This window comes from Macrotis lagotis, chromosome 1, assembly GCF_037893015.1.
Source record: "Macrotis lagotis isolate mMagLag1 chromosome 1, bilby.v1.9.chrom.fasta, whole genome shotgun sequence".
Classification (NCBI taxonomy): domain Eukaryota; kingdom Metazoa; phylum Chordata; class Mammalia; order Peramelemorphia; family Peramelidae; genus Macrotis; species Macrotis lagotis.
In genome coordinates, this window is record NC_133658.1 from 363,580,162 (window position 1) to 363,597,288 (window position 17,127).

Here is a 17,127-nt window from a genome sequence, read left to right on the forward strand (position 1 = left end):
CTAATTGTTCAGGGGACCCACTTTATCCTTGAAGATCTCTAGCAATGGAGAAACTTAAGCTTTGATGCAATAACTTTAATTATTAGGAAGTTATTCCATTTATTGAATTGAAATCACTACTTTAACATACTGCTGTTCTAAATTGTTTGAAGGGAACAGTCATTATTAACTCAGCATTTTAAGTCTTCAGGCAAAATAAGATGGAAGGAAACCTTAAAATTAATCTATTCCAATGTCTAGAGGGCTTGACATTAGCAAGAGCCAGAGCAAGAATTTGAACCTGTCTTCCAAGTCTAAGTCCAAATTTGTTAACATTGAAGGTAAACGAATTGATTTAAGATTATGTACCTAGAGCTGAAACTCTGATTCCAAGTTGGATTGCTTTTTCCATAATATAGCCATATTGCCTCTTAAAAAGAAAAATCATGTTAAATAACACAGGGATTTTTTAATATTTATTTTGTACTTGGCATTTAGTTTCACAGTCATTTTTTAGCCACTAGTAATCCATCTTATGTACCTCCTTAGGGAAAAAAAAATTGTAAACATAAGCTCTTAGATAGAAGATTAACACTTTACTTTTCAGAGTTGGATGTTGACCATTCTTCTTTTTCTTAATGGACTTCTATCCAGATAGCTCCTGAGAAGAGAAGGCTTGAGGTTTCTTCCATCATACTTTTTATCCTTGGTCATCAAGTTAAACTAAAATGTGATTCTGACCCATAGGAATGAGAAAATGTGCTGATCATATAACGCAGAGAAGAGATTAACATGATACTAGATAATTTGGCACACTGAAAGTTTGCAAAGTACTTTTCTTTCCTACATTACCTTCTAGTATCTTCATAACGACCCTAGGGGAACAGTGCCACAGATGGAATTACTATCATTTTATAGATGGGAACTGGTCTAAATAGCAGACATGACTTCCAAGATCACACATGTAATAAGATTCATACCTTTATTCTCTGAATCCGGAACCAATGTAGCCTAATGGTTTTAAACTGCTGTATTAAGGTGTCGAGTTAATGACATTAATTCAAACATTTTAAACTAGCTACCATATCCAAAGCACTGTGCCATGTTTTGAAATATTATTTGCTGTACCATTTTCCAACCTACCTAGACATCAGTGAGTTGAGATACCAAGCTGCCACTGTTGTGATAGAAGCCAGATAGTTGTTAAGAGTGAGTAAATCAAAGTACTGGCCAGAAGAAGCTTCAGATGGATCTGTACAGTTTCCTATGACAAAGAACTGTCTAGATTTTACATGAGGGCTGATTGAAGAGCTTGGATATACAAAAGTGAACATTATTTTCATGCCTGTATTTAGCTTTAAATTATTACAAAAATCAGTTCCGTTTCCCTACATTGATGCAACTATAGGCCAAATTCTTTTAATAAGGTCTCTTAAAAAAGAAAAACATACACATATCCTGAAGAAAGTTGCTGATTAGCACCATGATAAAAATACTTGCTATGAAAATTTTTACATTTTCATTCAAATAAAGTTGCTTGTGTATTTTTATTTTACTTTTTTAGGTTTTTGCAAGGCAATAGGGGTTAAGTGGCTTGCCCAAGGCTAGGTTATTAAGTGTATGAGGCCAGATTTGAACTCAGGTACTCCTGACTCCAGGGCCTGTGCTCCATCCACTGCACCACCTAGCTGCCCCTTTCTTGTGTATTTTATCTTCACTTTTGTTATCATAGTCTGAATAGGAAGAAGCTTTAGAGATGATCTAGTTTTACCCCCTTGTTTTTAGATTAGAAAATAAGGTCAGAGAAATTGCTTTCTGTGGGGAGTGGGAGGAGGGAAGTAAGATTGGGGGGAAATTGTAAAACTTAAGATAAATAAAATCTTTAATTAAAAAAAAGAAAATAAGGTCGGAGAATTTAAACTCTTGAAAGATCCTTGTAATGAGGAACAATTAGTAAATTTTTCAGACCATCAGAAGGCATTTAAACTGCCTAAACTTTGGGTAGAAAGACAGTAGTTCTGCATTCACTGAGCATAGGTTCAAATTCTGGCTTTCCTGTCTAGGAATGTATTCAAGATCCTTAGACCATGGTTTCTTAATCTATAAAATGTTGACATTAAATAGGTTGATCTCTAAATCCCATCTCACTTTAAATCTTATGTTACTCAAGAGGCTTTAAATCTAGTAAAGTCAAATCAGAAAATGGACTCGGTATTTTTTTTTTTTAGGTTTTTGCAAGGCAAACGGGGTTAAGTAGCTTGCCCAAGGCCACACAGCTAGGTAATTATTAAGTGTCTGAGACCGGATTTGAACCCAGGTACTCCTGACTCCAGGGCTGGTGCTCTTTATCCATGCGCCACCTAGCTGCCCCTGGACTTGGTGTTTTCAATAATGTAGCTGCCTCTTAACCCCAAGGTAAGTTTGGACTCAGAAGAGGGCATGCATATCTATGTTTGATATGCTTAGAACTCCAAAGCAGAGGATATAGGAGATAGCTACATAGGATTTAGGAGTAGCTGAGAAAGAAGCACCAGGTTAACTAGAAGATAGCTAGAGGTCATTAGCAAACAATATTCATATTCTTATTTTGTCCTATTAGGTATCAGTTGAGATGAGTTTAACAATCTCCACTATGAAGCACACTGATTAGTTTTGAATCAGGTGAAGAGAGCTTATAACTTAACTCAGGACTGTCCACAATGTGGCCTGCAGAGCGATTTTATGCAGCTCCTTGAGGGTTTACTAAGTGATTTAGGGAAAGCCAAGCTACCACTGAGCTCTTACTAAAATGGCAAATCAAAATATAGTCTATTGTTTCAATAAAAACTCTTAAAACGAATGTTGGACAGCTCTGACCTGACACTTTAAAGAGGTCATAATGCTATGTTTGGCAACTCCAGCCTGGATTAACAGTTCCTAGGAATCCAGCCCTTCCATGAAGCACCATTTCTGAAGAATATTTCCAATGAAGCTTTTTTTTTTAATTCCCAAATGATCCCAACACAGTATTTTTTTTTTTGTTAGGGATTGAAGTGTTCATAAAGTCTGGTTCCAAATATAATATTTAATAATAGAATAAGGAAGCTGTATCCCAAAGGCTAAAGGAAAGTAGGAAATCATTCTGTTGGCTGAAGAACTTGACATATAAAATTTGCAAAAGACATTTCTAAAATTTTAAATACTTGTTGCACAAAATAACCTTTTAAAATTCCATGGGAAACATTTTTAATAGATTGGACAGCTAATTAGGCTTTTTAAATGGCAGTAGTAATTTTTGTTTACAATAAAGTGGAACATTATGATGGTTTTCCAAGGCAAACTTTTTTTTTGAGGTTTTTGCAAGGCAATGGGGTTAAGTGGCTTACCCAAGGCCATACAGCTAGGTAATTATTAAATGTCTGAGGCCACATTTGAACTCAGGTACTCTTGACTCCAGGGCAAGTGCTCTAGCCACCTAGCTGCCCCCTCAAGACAAACTTTCAAATATTAAACTTTGTTTCAAGTTACTCTTCAATTTTATGTATCTTTGCTTTGCTAATTTAGCCGGATTATGAAATTGAAGTTTATTTTTGCTACTTTTGGATTTACCTAATAAAAATTTACCTCCTAAAATTTTTTTTAAATTTAAAAGGGGAGTTGTATGGTTTTCCTAATGGATAGAAGAGAACTAAAACTGCTTTTTATTTGATATGGCCAAACCAATTTTTTTCTGTTACCTACAGAACTAGCTTATCATATATGTCAACAGATGTGAGTGATATGTATGTATATTATATATATGTTATACATACATAAAGGTATGATCATGGACATTAAAACCTTAACATTTCAGAACTAGAAAGGACCTAGATTATCTAACCCACTTAGAAGATGGGTCCCAGAGGGGGAAATTAAATGGCCTGAGGTCATATGTGCATTTAGTGGTAAAGCTCAGACAGAATTCAGGCTTCTTTATTCTCATACAAGTATAATTTTTAATACTTTAGCCATTTTTCTAATGTTATTAATTGCTTCAAGAGGTTCATTTGCATGGATAAACTAAAATTCATATTGTATTTGACTTTGGAACATCTGATGTTTAGTAGAATTAACTAGAATTTGTTTGCATTACCTGAGAGTGCCATCCTGGCAGATAGCTGGTCTAGAGTTTAAATTTACTTAAAGTCCATTAATAATTGCCACTATTATAGTATCTCTTTCACAGACTTTTAAAGGTCTAATAGTCCTGTGAAACTATCTCAACAGTTTAATCATTTTGTCCTTCCTGGCCATGATGACCATCTAATCTATGTATAGCAACTACAGGAAATAGGATTGAGTCTGGGATTTGGGCTAAATGAAGAGGTTACTGTCTTGAGTTGAGGCTCAAGCTAAGCCCTACTAACCTAATGGAATGATTTCAAGTTTTCTGCCCTGTTAGCCCATATGGACGGATGCAGAAGAGTTAATGCATCCATAGCTTCACTCTTGACAACCTGTAAGAACATGCAAGATAACATTTTAAAGCCAAAAAGAAACTTTGAGGTCCCTAACTTAGAGTTGATGGAACAAGTCTTAAAAAGAGGAAGTGACTTTTCTAAGGTCACACAAAGTAGCACAACTCAAACCTAGGTCTTCTGACTCAATGAACTATACAGCAGCTGCCTCCGTTTTTCTTTTTTGATCTCACAATTTGTGCTTGTTTTGGAGTGTCACAATCTGGAAGAAAGGAGCTGGACAGATTCGGGGAGATTTCAGGAAAGTGCCTCCCCATTAGTTCAGAAATGTTAACTCTTCTTCCCTGACTAGATCAAGAACCATGTAAGTTCAGAACTTGGCATTCTCCCTCGTAGAATCCACAGATCCTGTTTGGAGAACATATCATACTCAATATTAAACTGTCAAAGAATAAGAAGTTTGTTTTAAACTCCTCCAGCCTTAAGGGGGAACCTGAAAACATGTTGGTCATGATAGGTCAGGGCCAAAATGCAGACATCCAAAAGTAAGTAGATATGAATTGTTGGTGTCATTGCCTCCAGGGACTTGGGGAAAGGAACTTGGCAATCACTGCACTCCTGCTAAGATCCTGAGACCTTAAAGATAAGAAAACTGAAACTGACAGAATCAGGATCTCATTGACATGAGCGCTTCCTTCCCTGGTCCAGATTTCAACCTAAGGATAAGTTGAAACTCATCATAATCATCTGTAGCTGCTTTGCCCAATATGCTGGAGGCCTTTTGCATTCACAACACTTCACTGGTACTTTTGATTCTTCAGACAATGTGGCATTCCATGATTCCTAGTCCCATAGGATCACTGTGTGAAATGTTGGCCTTGAGAAGATGGACTTTTAATGATACCAGGCTGCTGGCTGCAGTAAAAGTGCTGCACAGTTTGTCAAAGGCAATCTCACCTTATCTTCAGTTCCTTTCTGAGACCAGCTGATTGTCCCTTTGCAGAACCTACCTAACAACTATACCCTCCCTACCTAATCACTAGTCAGACCCTGTACAAGCTTTCCTCATCCACCTTCATGGCAACCTATGAAACAAATCCAACAATAAATAACAAATAAAATAATTGGGGTATTAACCCTGACCTGTGATTTCAGTAGTGTAAGAAACTGCCAGTCAGTTAACTTGTTCTACCAAAACAGGCAACTGTTCTGTAATTTGTAGTCCAAGAAATGCAAAGTAACATAACTGAGGTCACATAGCCAGGATCAGTTAAAGGTGACACTTGAACCCACGAGTTCTTGTTTTTGGGACTAGCTGAATACCATGCTTCCTCAATTGTAATCAAAATAATAGCTTATATTTGTGTTGTTTTATGGTTCACAAAATACTTTGCTCACAACCCTGTGAGATCAATAGTGCCAAGTTCTCTGAGCCTTAACCATGGATGGCCCTGAGAGACAGGGGTATACTTTTGCCCCTGTGTTAGGCAGAGATGAAGAAACAGGCTCAAGGAAGGAAAGCTATTTGTTTGCAGTCACATGGATCATAAATAATAGTTAAATTTGATTCCAGTGTTCTTTTCCATTATACTATAATATCATTAATAAGCTACTTCCTGTAAGAGATGATTTGGCACTGTAGGCAGGTTATCCAAAGGGCCACTTTGTGACTTGAGAAGCAGAGGTTAAAAAGACTGCTCACTATGGGGTTCCCTGGAAGAGGATCACTGCAGATATTATGGTAGGCAGAGAAGGAAAGGTTCTCTCCATGGATTTCATTCCTGGTAACCCAGATTAACCCAGGAGTCTTAAGAAAAAGAAGGAAGGCAACAGTATCTATTAAACTAATCCAGGGCTCGTAAAATTTTTTTCCACTGAGCACCAGGATTATAATTTTAGGGTTCAGGATTTTAGACCTGAAAACAACCACTTTTGATCAACCTCTTTATCTTACAGATGAGGACACAGGCCCACAGTGAAGAGACTTCCCTAAAGTAACTTGTATTAACTAGCAAGGTCTTGACTCCAAATCCAGGGCTTTCAGTGATCCTCAGAAAAGCACCTCTCCAATCTGAAGATTACCAGTTAACTTCGGTTGGAGGACTGGACTGAGTAGGAAGGTGATTGGGGAGCCCATACCCCAGGAGACATATTTCCAGTCAAGCTTGGGAGAGGAGGTCCAACAGCAGTGTCCAGATATGGTGAATGCTTGGAGGTGAAGAGCCTGGCCCAGCTGGAGGAATGCTGGCTGGCAGCAAGAAGAATTCACGTTGGTCGAAGGCTTGCAGGTCCAGTTCCTGCTGCAATTGAGCCACACTCAAAGCATCACTTTTGTCCTACAGATGAAAAGGGGACCAAGTCTGAATGGCAATACCATGACACACTATAGGTTACTCCACAGGGCAAATAGGCCTGTGTCCATTAGCCCAGTTTTGGGGAGGATACCACAATGGAGTCCCCTAGCGTGGACTCAACTCTTGCCTCATCTCCCATATCTACCTGTTCTTACCACCTTTTCTTTCTACCCACCACCACTCCCAGTCATTCTGGTCAGTCCCTAGATAATTTTTCTGATTAAATACTGGATAGTGGTGGGCCTTGCAGGACAAATTTATTTTCAATGCCTGTATTCCCCTTGCCTGCAATGCTTGCTCTCCTTCCTTCTGAATTCCCTAACTCAAATCTGAGCTTCTTGCAGAAGATCTTTCCTGGAGGTAGCTAGGTGACTCAGTGGATAGAGCAGCACCGGCCCTGAAAGTACCTGAGTTCAAATCCAGCCTCAGACACTTATAATTATCTAGCTGTGTAGCCTTGGGCAAGTCACTTAACCCCATTGCCTTGCAAAACAAAAAAAAAGATCTCATCTTATGCACTTCCTTCCCTCCTCCTCACTCCTATCTCTTCTCCCCAGTCTATCCCAGAGCCTTCCATCTGGAATAGACTTCAACAATTCCATTGCATATATCTTATATATACAATTTGTTATGTTGCCTTTCTTTACCTATCCCCCCCCCCACTTAGGACAATATCTGGCAGGTAATAAGCACACAAATGCTTGCTGATTGTCCTTTTGACATCCATGACAAACCTGGAATTGCCATGCTTTCCACTGTAGACGGGCATAAGTATTATTAGGAGTGGGCTCTAAGAGGATCTAAAATCTAGGTCTGATGACTATAAATACCTTTTCTTTTCCATTACAATATACCTTTAAAGGATGCCTCAGTTTAGAGGCTTTATGAGTAGAAGAACTTTAGTATATAAAGATGGAAGGGAACCTCAGACATCTAATTCAACTCTTTCATCATGTCTTCATCCACAAAATTCCATTTTCCCTTCCCTGTTCTCCTCACTCAAGAGTTCTAGGACCATTCAGCCTAGTTTAGGGAGATGTTTGTGTTGTAATGACTCCTGAACTAGCAATCAAGAATCTTTGATTTGAATTCCCAACTCCCTTACAATGTAAGCTTCTTGAAGGTGCACTCTTTTCCCCCTTTTATTTTCATATCCTCAATATCTTCATGGCAACAGTGCTTTGCATAAAATAGGCAATTAATGATTGTTAAATTTCATTTTGCAAATCAGTCATTGGACTCTCAAAGAAGGGAAGTGGCTTAGTTTATTCTTCTGAATCCAAAGCCAAGGTTCTCTGCCCTACACCAGATTCCATTTAGAGTAAATGAAAACAGTAAAATCTGTAGGTTTCTTTTTCTTTTTCTTTTTTTTTTTTTAGGTTTTTGCAAGGCAAATGGGGTTAAGTGGCTTGCCCAAGGCCACACAGCTAGGTAATTATTGTCTGAGACCACATTTGAACCCAGGTAATCCTGACTCCACTGCGCCACCTAGGTGCCCCAATTTGTTGGTTTCTTAACAAGTCTGCCAACCTACTCTTCCTTCCCTTCATCTTTCAACACTGCTTCCAGATTAACCTCCTTATGTAAAGGCTAAGCAAGATAATTTTCCTGTCTGAACCTCAATTTTCTCACCTACAAAATCAGAACATCTCTAAAAACCTTGTTTCAACCTTAAAACCCTTATGACCCACATAGCTAAAGCCTGGAAGAAGAAGAAGAGTTGGAAGACAGGTTTAATTCCTAGTCTTAGCATTTACTGAGTAAGTTTGGGCAAGATCTTTATCCTCTCTGGACCTCAATTTCCTAAGCAGTGAAACTGTTGAGAGAGAGACAAGACTGAATGATTCTAAGGTCTCTCTCACTCCTAAATACCACATTCAAGTTTGAGCTCTGTCACTTACTGCTATGATTAGCACTTTGAGGTTTGCAAATCACTTTTCAATCATTATCTCATTTTATCCTCATAACCCCAGGAGTTAGAAGCCTTTATTATCCCCATTTTCAGTGGAGAAAATTGCCTCAGGAAAGTTACTTACCTTTGCTAAGGTTTAGTTTCTTGCTTTGAAAGTGGGGATAATAATAATACTTCTAATTACCTCAAAAAACTGTTGAGAAGAAAAAGACTGTAAACCTTAAAGCACTAGAGAAATTACAGTAATCCCATGAAGGCCACTGAAAGGAAGAAAAATCCCTATATATACCACAGTATTTGTAGCAGCATTTTTTGTAGTAGCATAGAACTGGAAAATTAATGGCCAAACAAACTGCAATACATGAATGTAATAGAATATTGCCCTATGTTATAATAACTGAAAAATGTGATAAATATAGAGAAAAATGGAAAGACCTAAATGAACTGAGGTAGAATGAAGTAAGCAGGATGAAGAAAACAACATATACAATGACAATGTAAAGAGAAAGAAGCACACAAAAATGGGAATGCTACAAAATCACAAAGAACAAGCATGACTCAAAAGAAGAAACATGAGAATACAGGCCCATTCTATCCTTTTGCAGAGATAAATTGTAAATGATGATACATCACACTTTGATACACTGATCAGTTATGCTCATTTTCCTTCTTTTTTCTTTTGTCTTTTAAAATATATAGGATGATGGGGCAGCTAGGAGGTGCAGTGGATAGAGCACCAGCTCTGGAGTCAGGAATACCTGAGTTCAAATGGGGTCTCAGACACTTAATAATTAACCTAGCTGTGTGGCCTTGGGCAAGCCACTTAACCCCATTTGCCTTGCAAAAATCAAATCAAATAAATAAGGGGTGGTTCTCTGGAGGGGGAAGGGAGGATACTGGATAAAAAAGCAAACTAGCCATAAGTTTTTAAAAATTTAGCAATCAACATAGTTTGTACTATTATTGAAATTCTTGAGTCAGCCTTTATGAGCTGGTCTTAAAACCTGTTGCTTCATCCCCCAAGAACAGATTCACTCACCTGTTTATTAGCTACTACAACCACAGGCAAGTCTGGATCTTCTGCCAGTAACATATGCAGCTCCTGCCGAGCACAGGGTAAACGTAGCCGGTCAGCAGAGTCTACCACAAACACCAATACATCTGCCTGGCTTAAGAATTCCTTCCAGTAAAACCGAAGATTCTGGCTACCACCAACTGTGAGGGAGAATTGGAGTAAGAGAAAGACATAGGATTACAGGGTTAGTGGTAAAAAGATCCTAGATACCATCTAATCCAGAGTTCTTAATATTGTTTTGTGATCAGGCAGATTTTAAATATAAAAATAAAATAAATACATAGGAATACAAAGGAAATCAATTAGATTGAAATAAAGTATTAAAATACTTTTTTAAAAAATACTGAAATCTATTCATTGTCCAAGGACTCCAAGTTAAAAAAGCCTTGAATGATTCAAACCTCTCTTTTATCAAGAAACTGAAACCCAGAGTAAGGAAGGGACTTGCCACAAAAACAAAAAAACAACAGCAGAACCAGGAATCAAATTCAGTTCTCTAACTCCAAATCAAAAATTCTATCGACCTCACCATACCATGAAAAACAAACCATCCTGGGGACCTTAGAAATTGTATTCACTGATCTTTTTCTGACCTCTGGGCCTAATCCCATCCCCTGTCCCACCAAAAACATGGTCATTCCTGCTACCAGTCCCTCATCCTGAAGGTTCCTCTTTACAGGAAAGCTCTCCTTTCTCCTGAGCTACCTTGCTTGCCTCCCACAGAGATCTTTACCAATTTCCCCTTTTATTGGTGATGCCATTAAAATAAAGTTACTTTGTATTTTGCGATTACTTGCCTGTGTATGTGGTTTGTCCTCAACTATTCCTAAATGTAAGTTCCTTGAAGGGAAAATGTTTTTCTTCTTTTTTTTTTTGGCATCCCTTGTCATAGAAAAGTGGTGAAACTAGAAAACTCAGACCCCCTCTGACACATAATAATTGGGTCCTTGGGCAAGTCATTGACTCCTCAAGAGAGAGAGAACCTATCAGTGTTCTAGACATCTTTCTTGGACTAAAGAAAGTACTAAACTGCATTGGTAGATGTTTCCTCATCTGGAAATTTATGAAATTACCACCTCCAACAATCCTTTCCTATTTATAGTGCGTCTTAATATCTACTGAATAGAGTCCATATCTAGGCTGTTCTCCTGCACATCAAGTTTATTTCTAACTCTGTACCTTTGTGAGTACAGACCTGCCCTAATCCTGAAACATTTTTTCTTATCCAAATGTTGCCTATCCTGTAGTAACCACCTGGAATCCTTCTACCAACAACAATCTTTTCTCTACTTTTCCAGCCTAGAAGAGATTTCTGCTCTTCTCTGAAATAAGAGCTAGGTCAAAGTTTTTGCTAGCCCTTCCAGTTGTAATATTTTGTCATCTTACGATTCTCTGTATTAAGGGCTTTGCACATGTATAAATCATTAATAATTTATTTGACTTCTTGAATGCCTTATAACTATTTCCCCTCATTGCTTCTCTTGACACGGTCACTGGCTATGCCAGGCTCACCCTCTAGCAAATCCATCTGGAAGCTCTCAGTGGGGAGCCGTACAGAGTTGAAACCCCAGGTGGGAGCCATTCGCTCTTTGGCTCTGTGGCCGGAGAGGCAGTGGAGGATGGAGCTTTTTCCAGCCCCATCCAGACCCAGCACCAGAACCTGCCGCTCGTCCGGATCCAGCTGCAGAAAAAGCACACAACATGGGATCAGAACAGACAAGATGGGTTTTGTAAACTCTGCTCTTCCTTGGGAGACACAAGAGACCCTTAAGCAGCCCTTGGGAAACACCTGCCTTCTTGCTCTCCAAGAAATTCGAAGGCAGCATTAGCAGCAGCTCTCTGATAAGAGGAAAAGGACATTCACCCACTCCAAACAGTATCCACAGCAACACTGACCTCCAAAGGTACCAAGAATGGATCTGTGTGGCTCTCCTCCATGAAAAAGAACTGCGCGGGGCAGCTAGGTGGCAAAGTGGAATCAGGAGGACCCGAGTTCAGATCCAACCACTTAATACTTACTTAGCTATGTAACCTCGGGCAAGTCACCCAACCCCAATGCCTTGCAAAAACAGGGAAGAAAAAGAACTGCACTAAGACCCTTCTACCATTAGTCTGAGTGAAAGTGACAATCTCCTTGGACTATATCGTTCTCTGATTTTTTTTGCAAGGCAACGGGGTTAAGTGGCTTGCCCAAGGCCGCACTGCTAGGTCATCCATCATTAAGTGTCGGGGCCGCATTTGAACCCAGGTCCTCCTGACTCCGGGGCACCACCTAGCGCCCCTCGTGTTCTTATCCTTAAGGGAAAGGCAGGCAGTCCGCGCGTGGGCCGCGACGAGCTAATGCACAGTGGCCGTGGTGTCACGCGCGGGTGGGCTGGAGGAGGGGGCACAGCTCGCCCCCCTGGCAGGAGCACCGGAACCGGTGACAGCGCCGCGGCCCGGGGCGGGCACGCCCACAAGCGCGCGGGGGCACACGCGTGCGGCCGGGACTCCTACACGCGTGTGCGCGCGTGTGCGCGTGGGCTCACCTCGCCCGCGTAGGGGCTCAGCTCCGCTTCCCACCAGGGCCGCCGCCGCCGGCCGCCCCCGTCGCTGAAGTAGGCCTTCCATACAAAGAAGAGGACGGAGCCCAGCGCGGCCACGGCGCCGCCCAGCAGCAGCAGAACGCGGCCCAGCGGCCGCGGGGCCATGAGGAGCCCCCCGGGCCGCCGCCCCGGCCGTGCCGCAGCCGGGCGCCCGGGCCGCGCGCCCCGCCTCCTCCCCCGCCCTCTTAAAGGGCACCGGCTCCTTCCCGCAGCCAGCCGCCGTCGGACGGGAGCCGCGCTCCCACGGCGCCTGCGCTGCGGCTCCCCCGCCTCCCTCGGCGACTACAAGCCCCAGAATCCACTTCTGGCCGTCGGGGGGAGGGGGGCAGCTTCTGATGCCCCCTCCCCCACAGGCGGCGCCGCGGACGGCCGGACCCCGGATGGAGGCTGCGCAGGCCCAGTGAGGAGGGTGGGGGCCCGCCGGGCAGTTCGGGAAACTGAGGCTGAGGAGCGAAGCGGGAGAGGGGGAGAAAGGAATGGCCATAGTTCCCGTTCCTCAAGGCTCCTCTTCCAAGGCGGATGGCAGTTATGGCGGATTCCCCTCGCCTTCTGCCGCTGTACGCCGCGGCCTCTCCAGAAGGCCCCGCCCGGAAGGCAGGCCGCCCGCCCCGCCCGGGCCTCGGATCCTTCAGTCAAAGCTTGGTTGAGCACGAACGCACTTTCTCCAAAGCGACTAATGATTTTGATATTTTCTTTTTTTTCTTTTGTATTTGGTTTTCGCAAGGCATTGAGGTTAAGTGGCTTGGCCAAGGCCACACAGCCAGGTAATTATTAAGTGTCTGAGGCCGAATTTGAACTCAGGTGCCCCTGACTCTATCCACTGTGCTCTCTAGCAGCCCTTTCCCAAGTCTTCAGCCCTTTTTTTTTCGTATTTTACCAGACTAGAGAGGTCTCAATCCTTTTTGTTTCTGAAAGCCAGTGGGGGTTAAGTGACTTGCCCAAGGATTCTAGAAGCAGAGCGCTTGTGGGTGAGGATGCCAGAATCTGACCCCTGATTCCTGTGTAAGGATGAGGCGGAGTGGAGGTGCATCTTATGGGAGTTGAGAAGGATGAAATTATGTAAAGGAAAAAGCATCAACTTAAAGTTCCCAAATAAAAGGTTAGGAATAGGATCAAAAGAGGGTGATCCAGTAATCAAGAAAGGAGAGGTTGCTGAGTGATGAGAGGGAGAGCCTGGAAATGGCAGTCATGACCTGGAGGTATGCTTATTCCTCCTCTGGACCCATTGTGTTGCTGGCTGAGGTTGGGAGTAGTGAGAAAAACTGCCAGGGCTTCCGTGTCTTCCGGGGGAAAGATGGCTTTTCATGATTGCAGGAATATAAAAGAAGCACGAGAGGAAGGAAAAAAACCTAAGGCAGTTTGTTAGCAACAGAATGGGAATTGTAGAGGACAAAATGGAAGGAGAAAGTAGAATGAGATAGAAACTTGGGAGAGAGTTCAGCAGGTCCACTGAATGAGGAAGCAGAGAAAAGTGATCTGGAGAAAGAGTTTTTGTGTAGTCAGACAGTATCCCTAGGATCAAGCCGATCACAGTTGTTGGATCTGGAACTGGAACCCAGGTCTCCTGTTCTTTCTTACTTAAGTTTTTATTCTATTATCCTGTTTTTGGCGGTGAGGGACCCTGTGTTCAAAGATGAAGGGTCTATTCAGTACTGTAAGAAGCCAATATGGTCTAGAAACTTAGTGATCTCAGAGTCAAGAAGATCTATCTGGGTTCAAATCCCACTTCTTAAAAAGATTGTCCTTATAATCCTGGGTAAATTACTTGCCTACTGGCAGCGGAAGTGCCTCACAGAGAGCTCCCTACTCTGGTAAAATCAAAGATCTAATTAAAATTTGATGGAGAAAGCTCAGAAAAAAAAAATTTTAAACCAAAGAAGCCAAAGATGAAAGGTATGAGAATTTTACTTGACTACTTAATTAGGAAAAGGAGAAAAATTAAAAAACTAATTAAAAGAAAGGGAAAAACTAATAAATGAAATTCCAAAACTAGTAAAAGGGATAATATATAATAAAGGAAGTTGACTCTGAGGGTAAGAAAAGAATCAGTTTGAGTAGGGTTGCCTTAAAAGCAGATTAAGATAAAGGGTCAAAGTACTATAGTAAGAGGAAGAAAGAAAAATCCTAATTTGGGGAAAGAAACCATTTTCTTCTCCCTAAATTGAAAAATTGGCTTAGATAAACACTATTTTCCAGATCCTAAAATGTTGCTTATCTATTAGCTCTGGGAGAAGGGCAACAGTGTTCTCACAGTACTCTTTGTTTATGCTTCTCTTATGTCCCTCTACAACTCAATCACCAATATGGATCAGACTCCTACTACTTGCAGAAGACCATGCAAAGCACTGTGAGAAATGCAGAGTTCACATAAGATGAAGTTTCTGAAAATTCTTTGTGACTTAGGAGGACTCAGAGAGAATTGGGAGATCCATCAGATATTAAGGTGATATAAAATCAAAGGATATCAATAAAATTATTTTTATGAATACCATAGTCTTGCCCCATAGGGCATACATTCTAACAAATACAATACTATAGAATTTTATTAAACACTGTACTAAGGATACACTGAAATAATGAGAAACAATCCTTTCTGTCAAGCCATTCACATATTTTGCAGGAAATACAAAACACAAAAAGATAAGTAAAGTGATCCTAATGAGGGGAACCTCTTCTTCATCAGCTTTGGCTAGAACAAATCTCATCTGTAGAACTGAGGTGAACTGAAGTCCCCTACTTCTAGAGATGCCAACCCAGCACAGAGCAATAGTAGGAGCTGCCCTAACCACCCTTCCTTCCTTTCCCTTCCCTCTGTTCACATAGGTATTATACTCTTACCTTCAGTTGCTCTGCCCAAAGGAATATAAATTTTGATTACTGAAACAGTGGAAAATATACTGGAGTTTACCACTACATTTCTTTCTTAAGGACCTTAAATCCAAATCTGGCTCTCTGATTGGCCAAAAATAGATCCCAGGTCAAGCTCCACTGGTCCTTGTTTGGGTCCTGACTGACTCAGAATGAATGTAAATAGCAATAGTTTCTATTTTGGCCAGAAACCCTGAAGATCTCCCCCTCCAAGATGAATTTTTTTTTTAAATAGGCAAAAGAGGCCCTTCTTTTCTTCATTTCCTCCCCTTAGTTAGCCTTAATTATTGAAGGGGCATTGCCTCAATCATACTGAGATCAATTAAAGACCTTAACTTAAAAAGGGGAGGAAAAAGGAAAGCTGTACAGCACTGCCTCATTTAAATACTATTAATTTGCAAGGCATAGCATCACTTCCCTGAAGTCATGGACCTCTTCAAGGACAAACAACAGTAACATAGCATTCAAAGTCTGATATAAAGCAATAATCCCTTACTTAAAGGTAGTAGAGAGGTAGCTCCATCAAAGCAAGGATTAGTCCTAAGTAAAATAAATTCTAAGGATATAATACAAAAATATTTATAGCTCTTTTTAAAATGGCAAAGAATGAAAATCTAAATGGTTATGCATAAATTGTATATAAGTGTGATCAAATTCTTTCCTGTTGTTAAGAAATGAAAGGATGTTTCAGAGAAATTAAGAATAAAATGAACATGATGCAGAGGAAATGATGTAGAGAATTGTGAACTAGCAGAAATTTGTGGAGGTCCCTACTCTTGAGATTCTGCCTCCCTTGGACACTGTTGATTGCATCCTGTCTCCCCTTGAACCTGTTGTAGCTTATCCTCCATTTCCACCTTGACAACTTTGACCTGGACACTGGTGGACAGGAAATGCCATGTTAGAATTAGACCTCAAATTCCTTGAGTCAGAAGGACCAGCACATAAATTGCCACTGGAAGTTACCTGACTCTAAGGTGAAAGGCCACATCCCGAGCACCACCTCTGTCCAGGAAAGGACACCCTTTCCACCTCCATCCAGAAGGATAGGTCTTTCTCTGACTCTTCATTAAACCTCGTGGAGTTCCATGGGCTTCACCATGTGGCCTTAGTTAACCCAGGCCTCATGGTTGCCTGTCTCTCTCTCTCTCTCTCTCTCTCTCTCTCTCTCTCTCTCTCTCTCTCTCCCTCCCTCTCCCTCTCTCCCTCCCTCTCCCTCTCCCTTTCCAAACTTCAGTTGAACCTGCCAGCTGAACAAATCCACTTGGCTTTTCCTTAACTTCTTAACTTTACCTACCATTTTCTTATTTTTTTGTTTTGTTTCTACCATTTCTTTCCCAATAATGATTCCTCATAGGTAGAACCAAACTCAAGTAGCCAGCAGCTACAAACAGACCCAGACCAATTTCTAAGTAATGATGATATGGCAAAGCAAATAACTTTGAAAGATTTAGGAACTCTGGTCAATTTAAGGATTAATCACTATTCCAGGGAAGGGGCAGCTAGATGGTGCAGGATAGAGCACTGGCCTTGGAATCTGGATGACAGGAGTTCAAATCCAACTTCTGAGAAACCTCTGACACTTACTTAGTTGAGTGACCCTGGGCAAATTACTTAACCTTGATTGTCCAGCATCCAGGGCCATCTCTAGTCATCCTGAATCATAGCTGGTCATTGGACCCAGATGGCTCTGGAGGAGGAATTGAAACTGGTGACTTAGCACAGCACCCTCACTGAAATCCAATTCAAGTGCTTGTTATGCCATCACCTACCTGATGTCGTGTTCTTCTTCGAAAATGAACAACATTATTACTATTCCAGAGGACTAATGATGAAATATGCTATTCTTCTCCTGATTGAAGTTGTAGGCTTCAGAATGTAGATATTTGTTTTGCCTAAGCAAAAAAAAGTAAAAGTA

General features: G+C 41.1%; 1 protein-coding gene across 2 annotated transcripts; it reads right to left on the reverse strand.

Annotated features, from left to right (window-relative positions):
- Positions 1–122: 122 nt before the first annotated feature.
- ARL10 (ARF like GTPase 10) lies at positions 123–12,453 on the reverse strand. 2 transcript variants are annotated; one of them, XM_074212336.1, is made up of 4 exons: positions 12,285–12,453; positions 11,269–11,437; positions 9,721–9,896; positions 123–6,751 (listed from the first exon to the last, which is right to left on the reverse strand). In XM_074212336.1, exons 1-4 carry the CDS (start codon positions 12,444–12,446, stop codon positions 6,575–6,577), a joined length of 684 nt encoding a protein of 227 aa, XP_074068437.1. In that variant the 5' UTR covers positions 12,447–12,453; the 3' UTR covers positions 123–6,574. The 2 variants fall into 2 exon arrangements, with proteins under 2 accessions (XP_074068437.1, XP_074068438.1); XM_074212337.1 differs by lacking the exon at positions 12,285–12,453 and adding an exon at positions 11,653–12,072 and having other exon boundaries at positions 124–6,751.
- Positions 12,454–17,127: the final 4,674 nt, after the last annotated feature.

Coding starts and splice junctions, on each gene's coding strand:
- ARL10 (XM_074212336.1), bottom strand. CDS start 12,446: ATGGCCCCGCGGCCGCTGGGCCGCGTTCTGCTGCTGCTGGGCGGCGCC. Junction 9,897..11,268: donor CCAGATGGATTTGCTAGAGG/GTGAGCCTGGCA, acceptor TCTCCCTCACAG/TTGGTGGTAGCCAGAATCTT. Junction 6,752..9,720: donor TTGTAGTAGCTAATAAACAG/GTGAGTGAATCT, acceptor TTTCATCTGTAG/GACAAAAGTGATGCTTTGAG.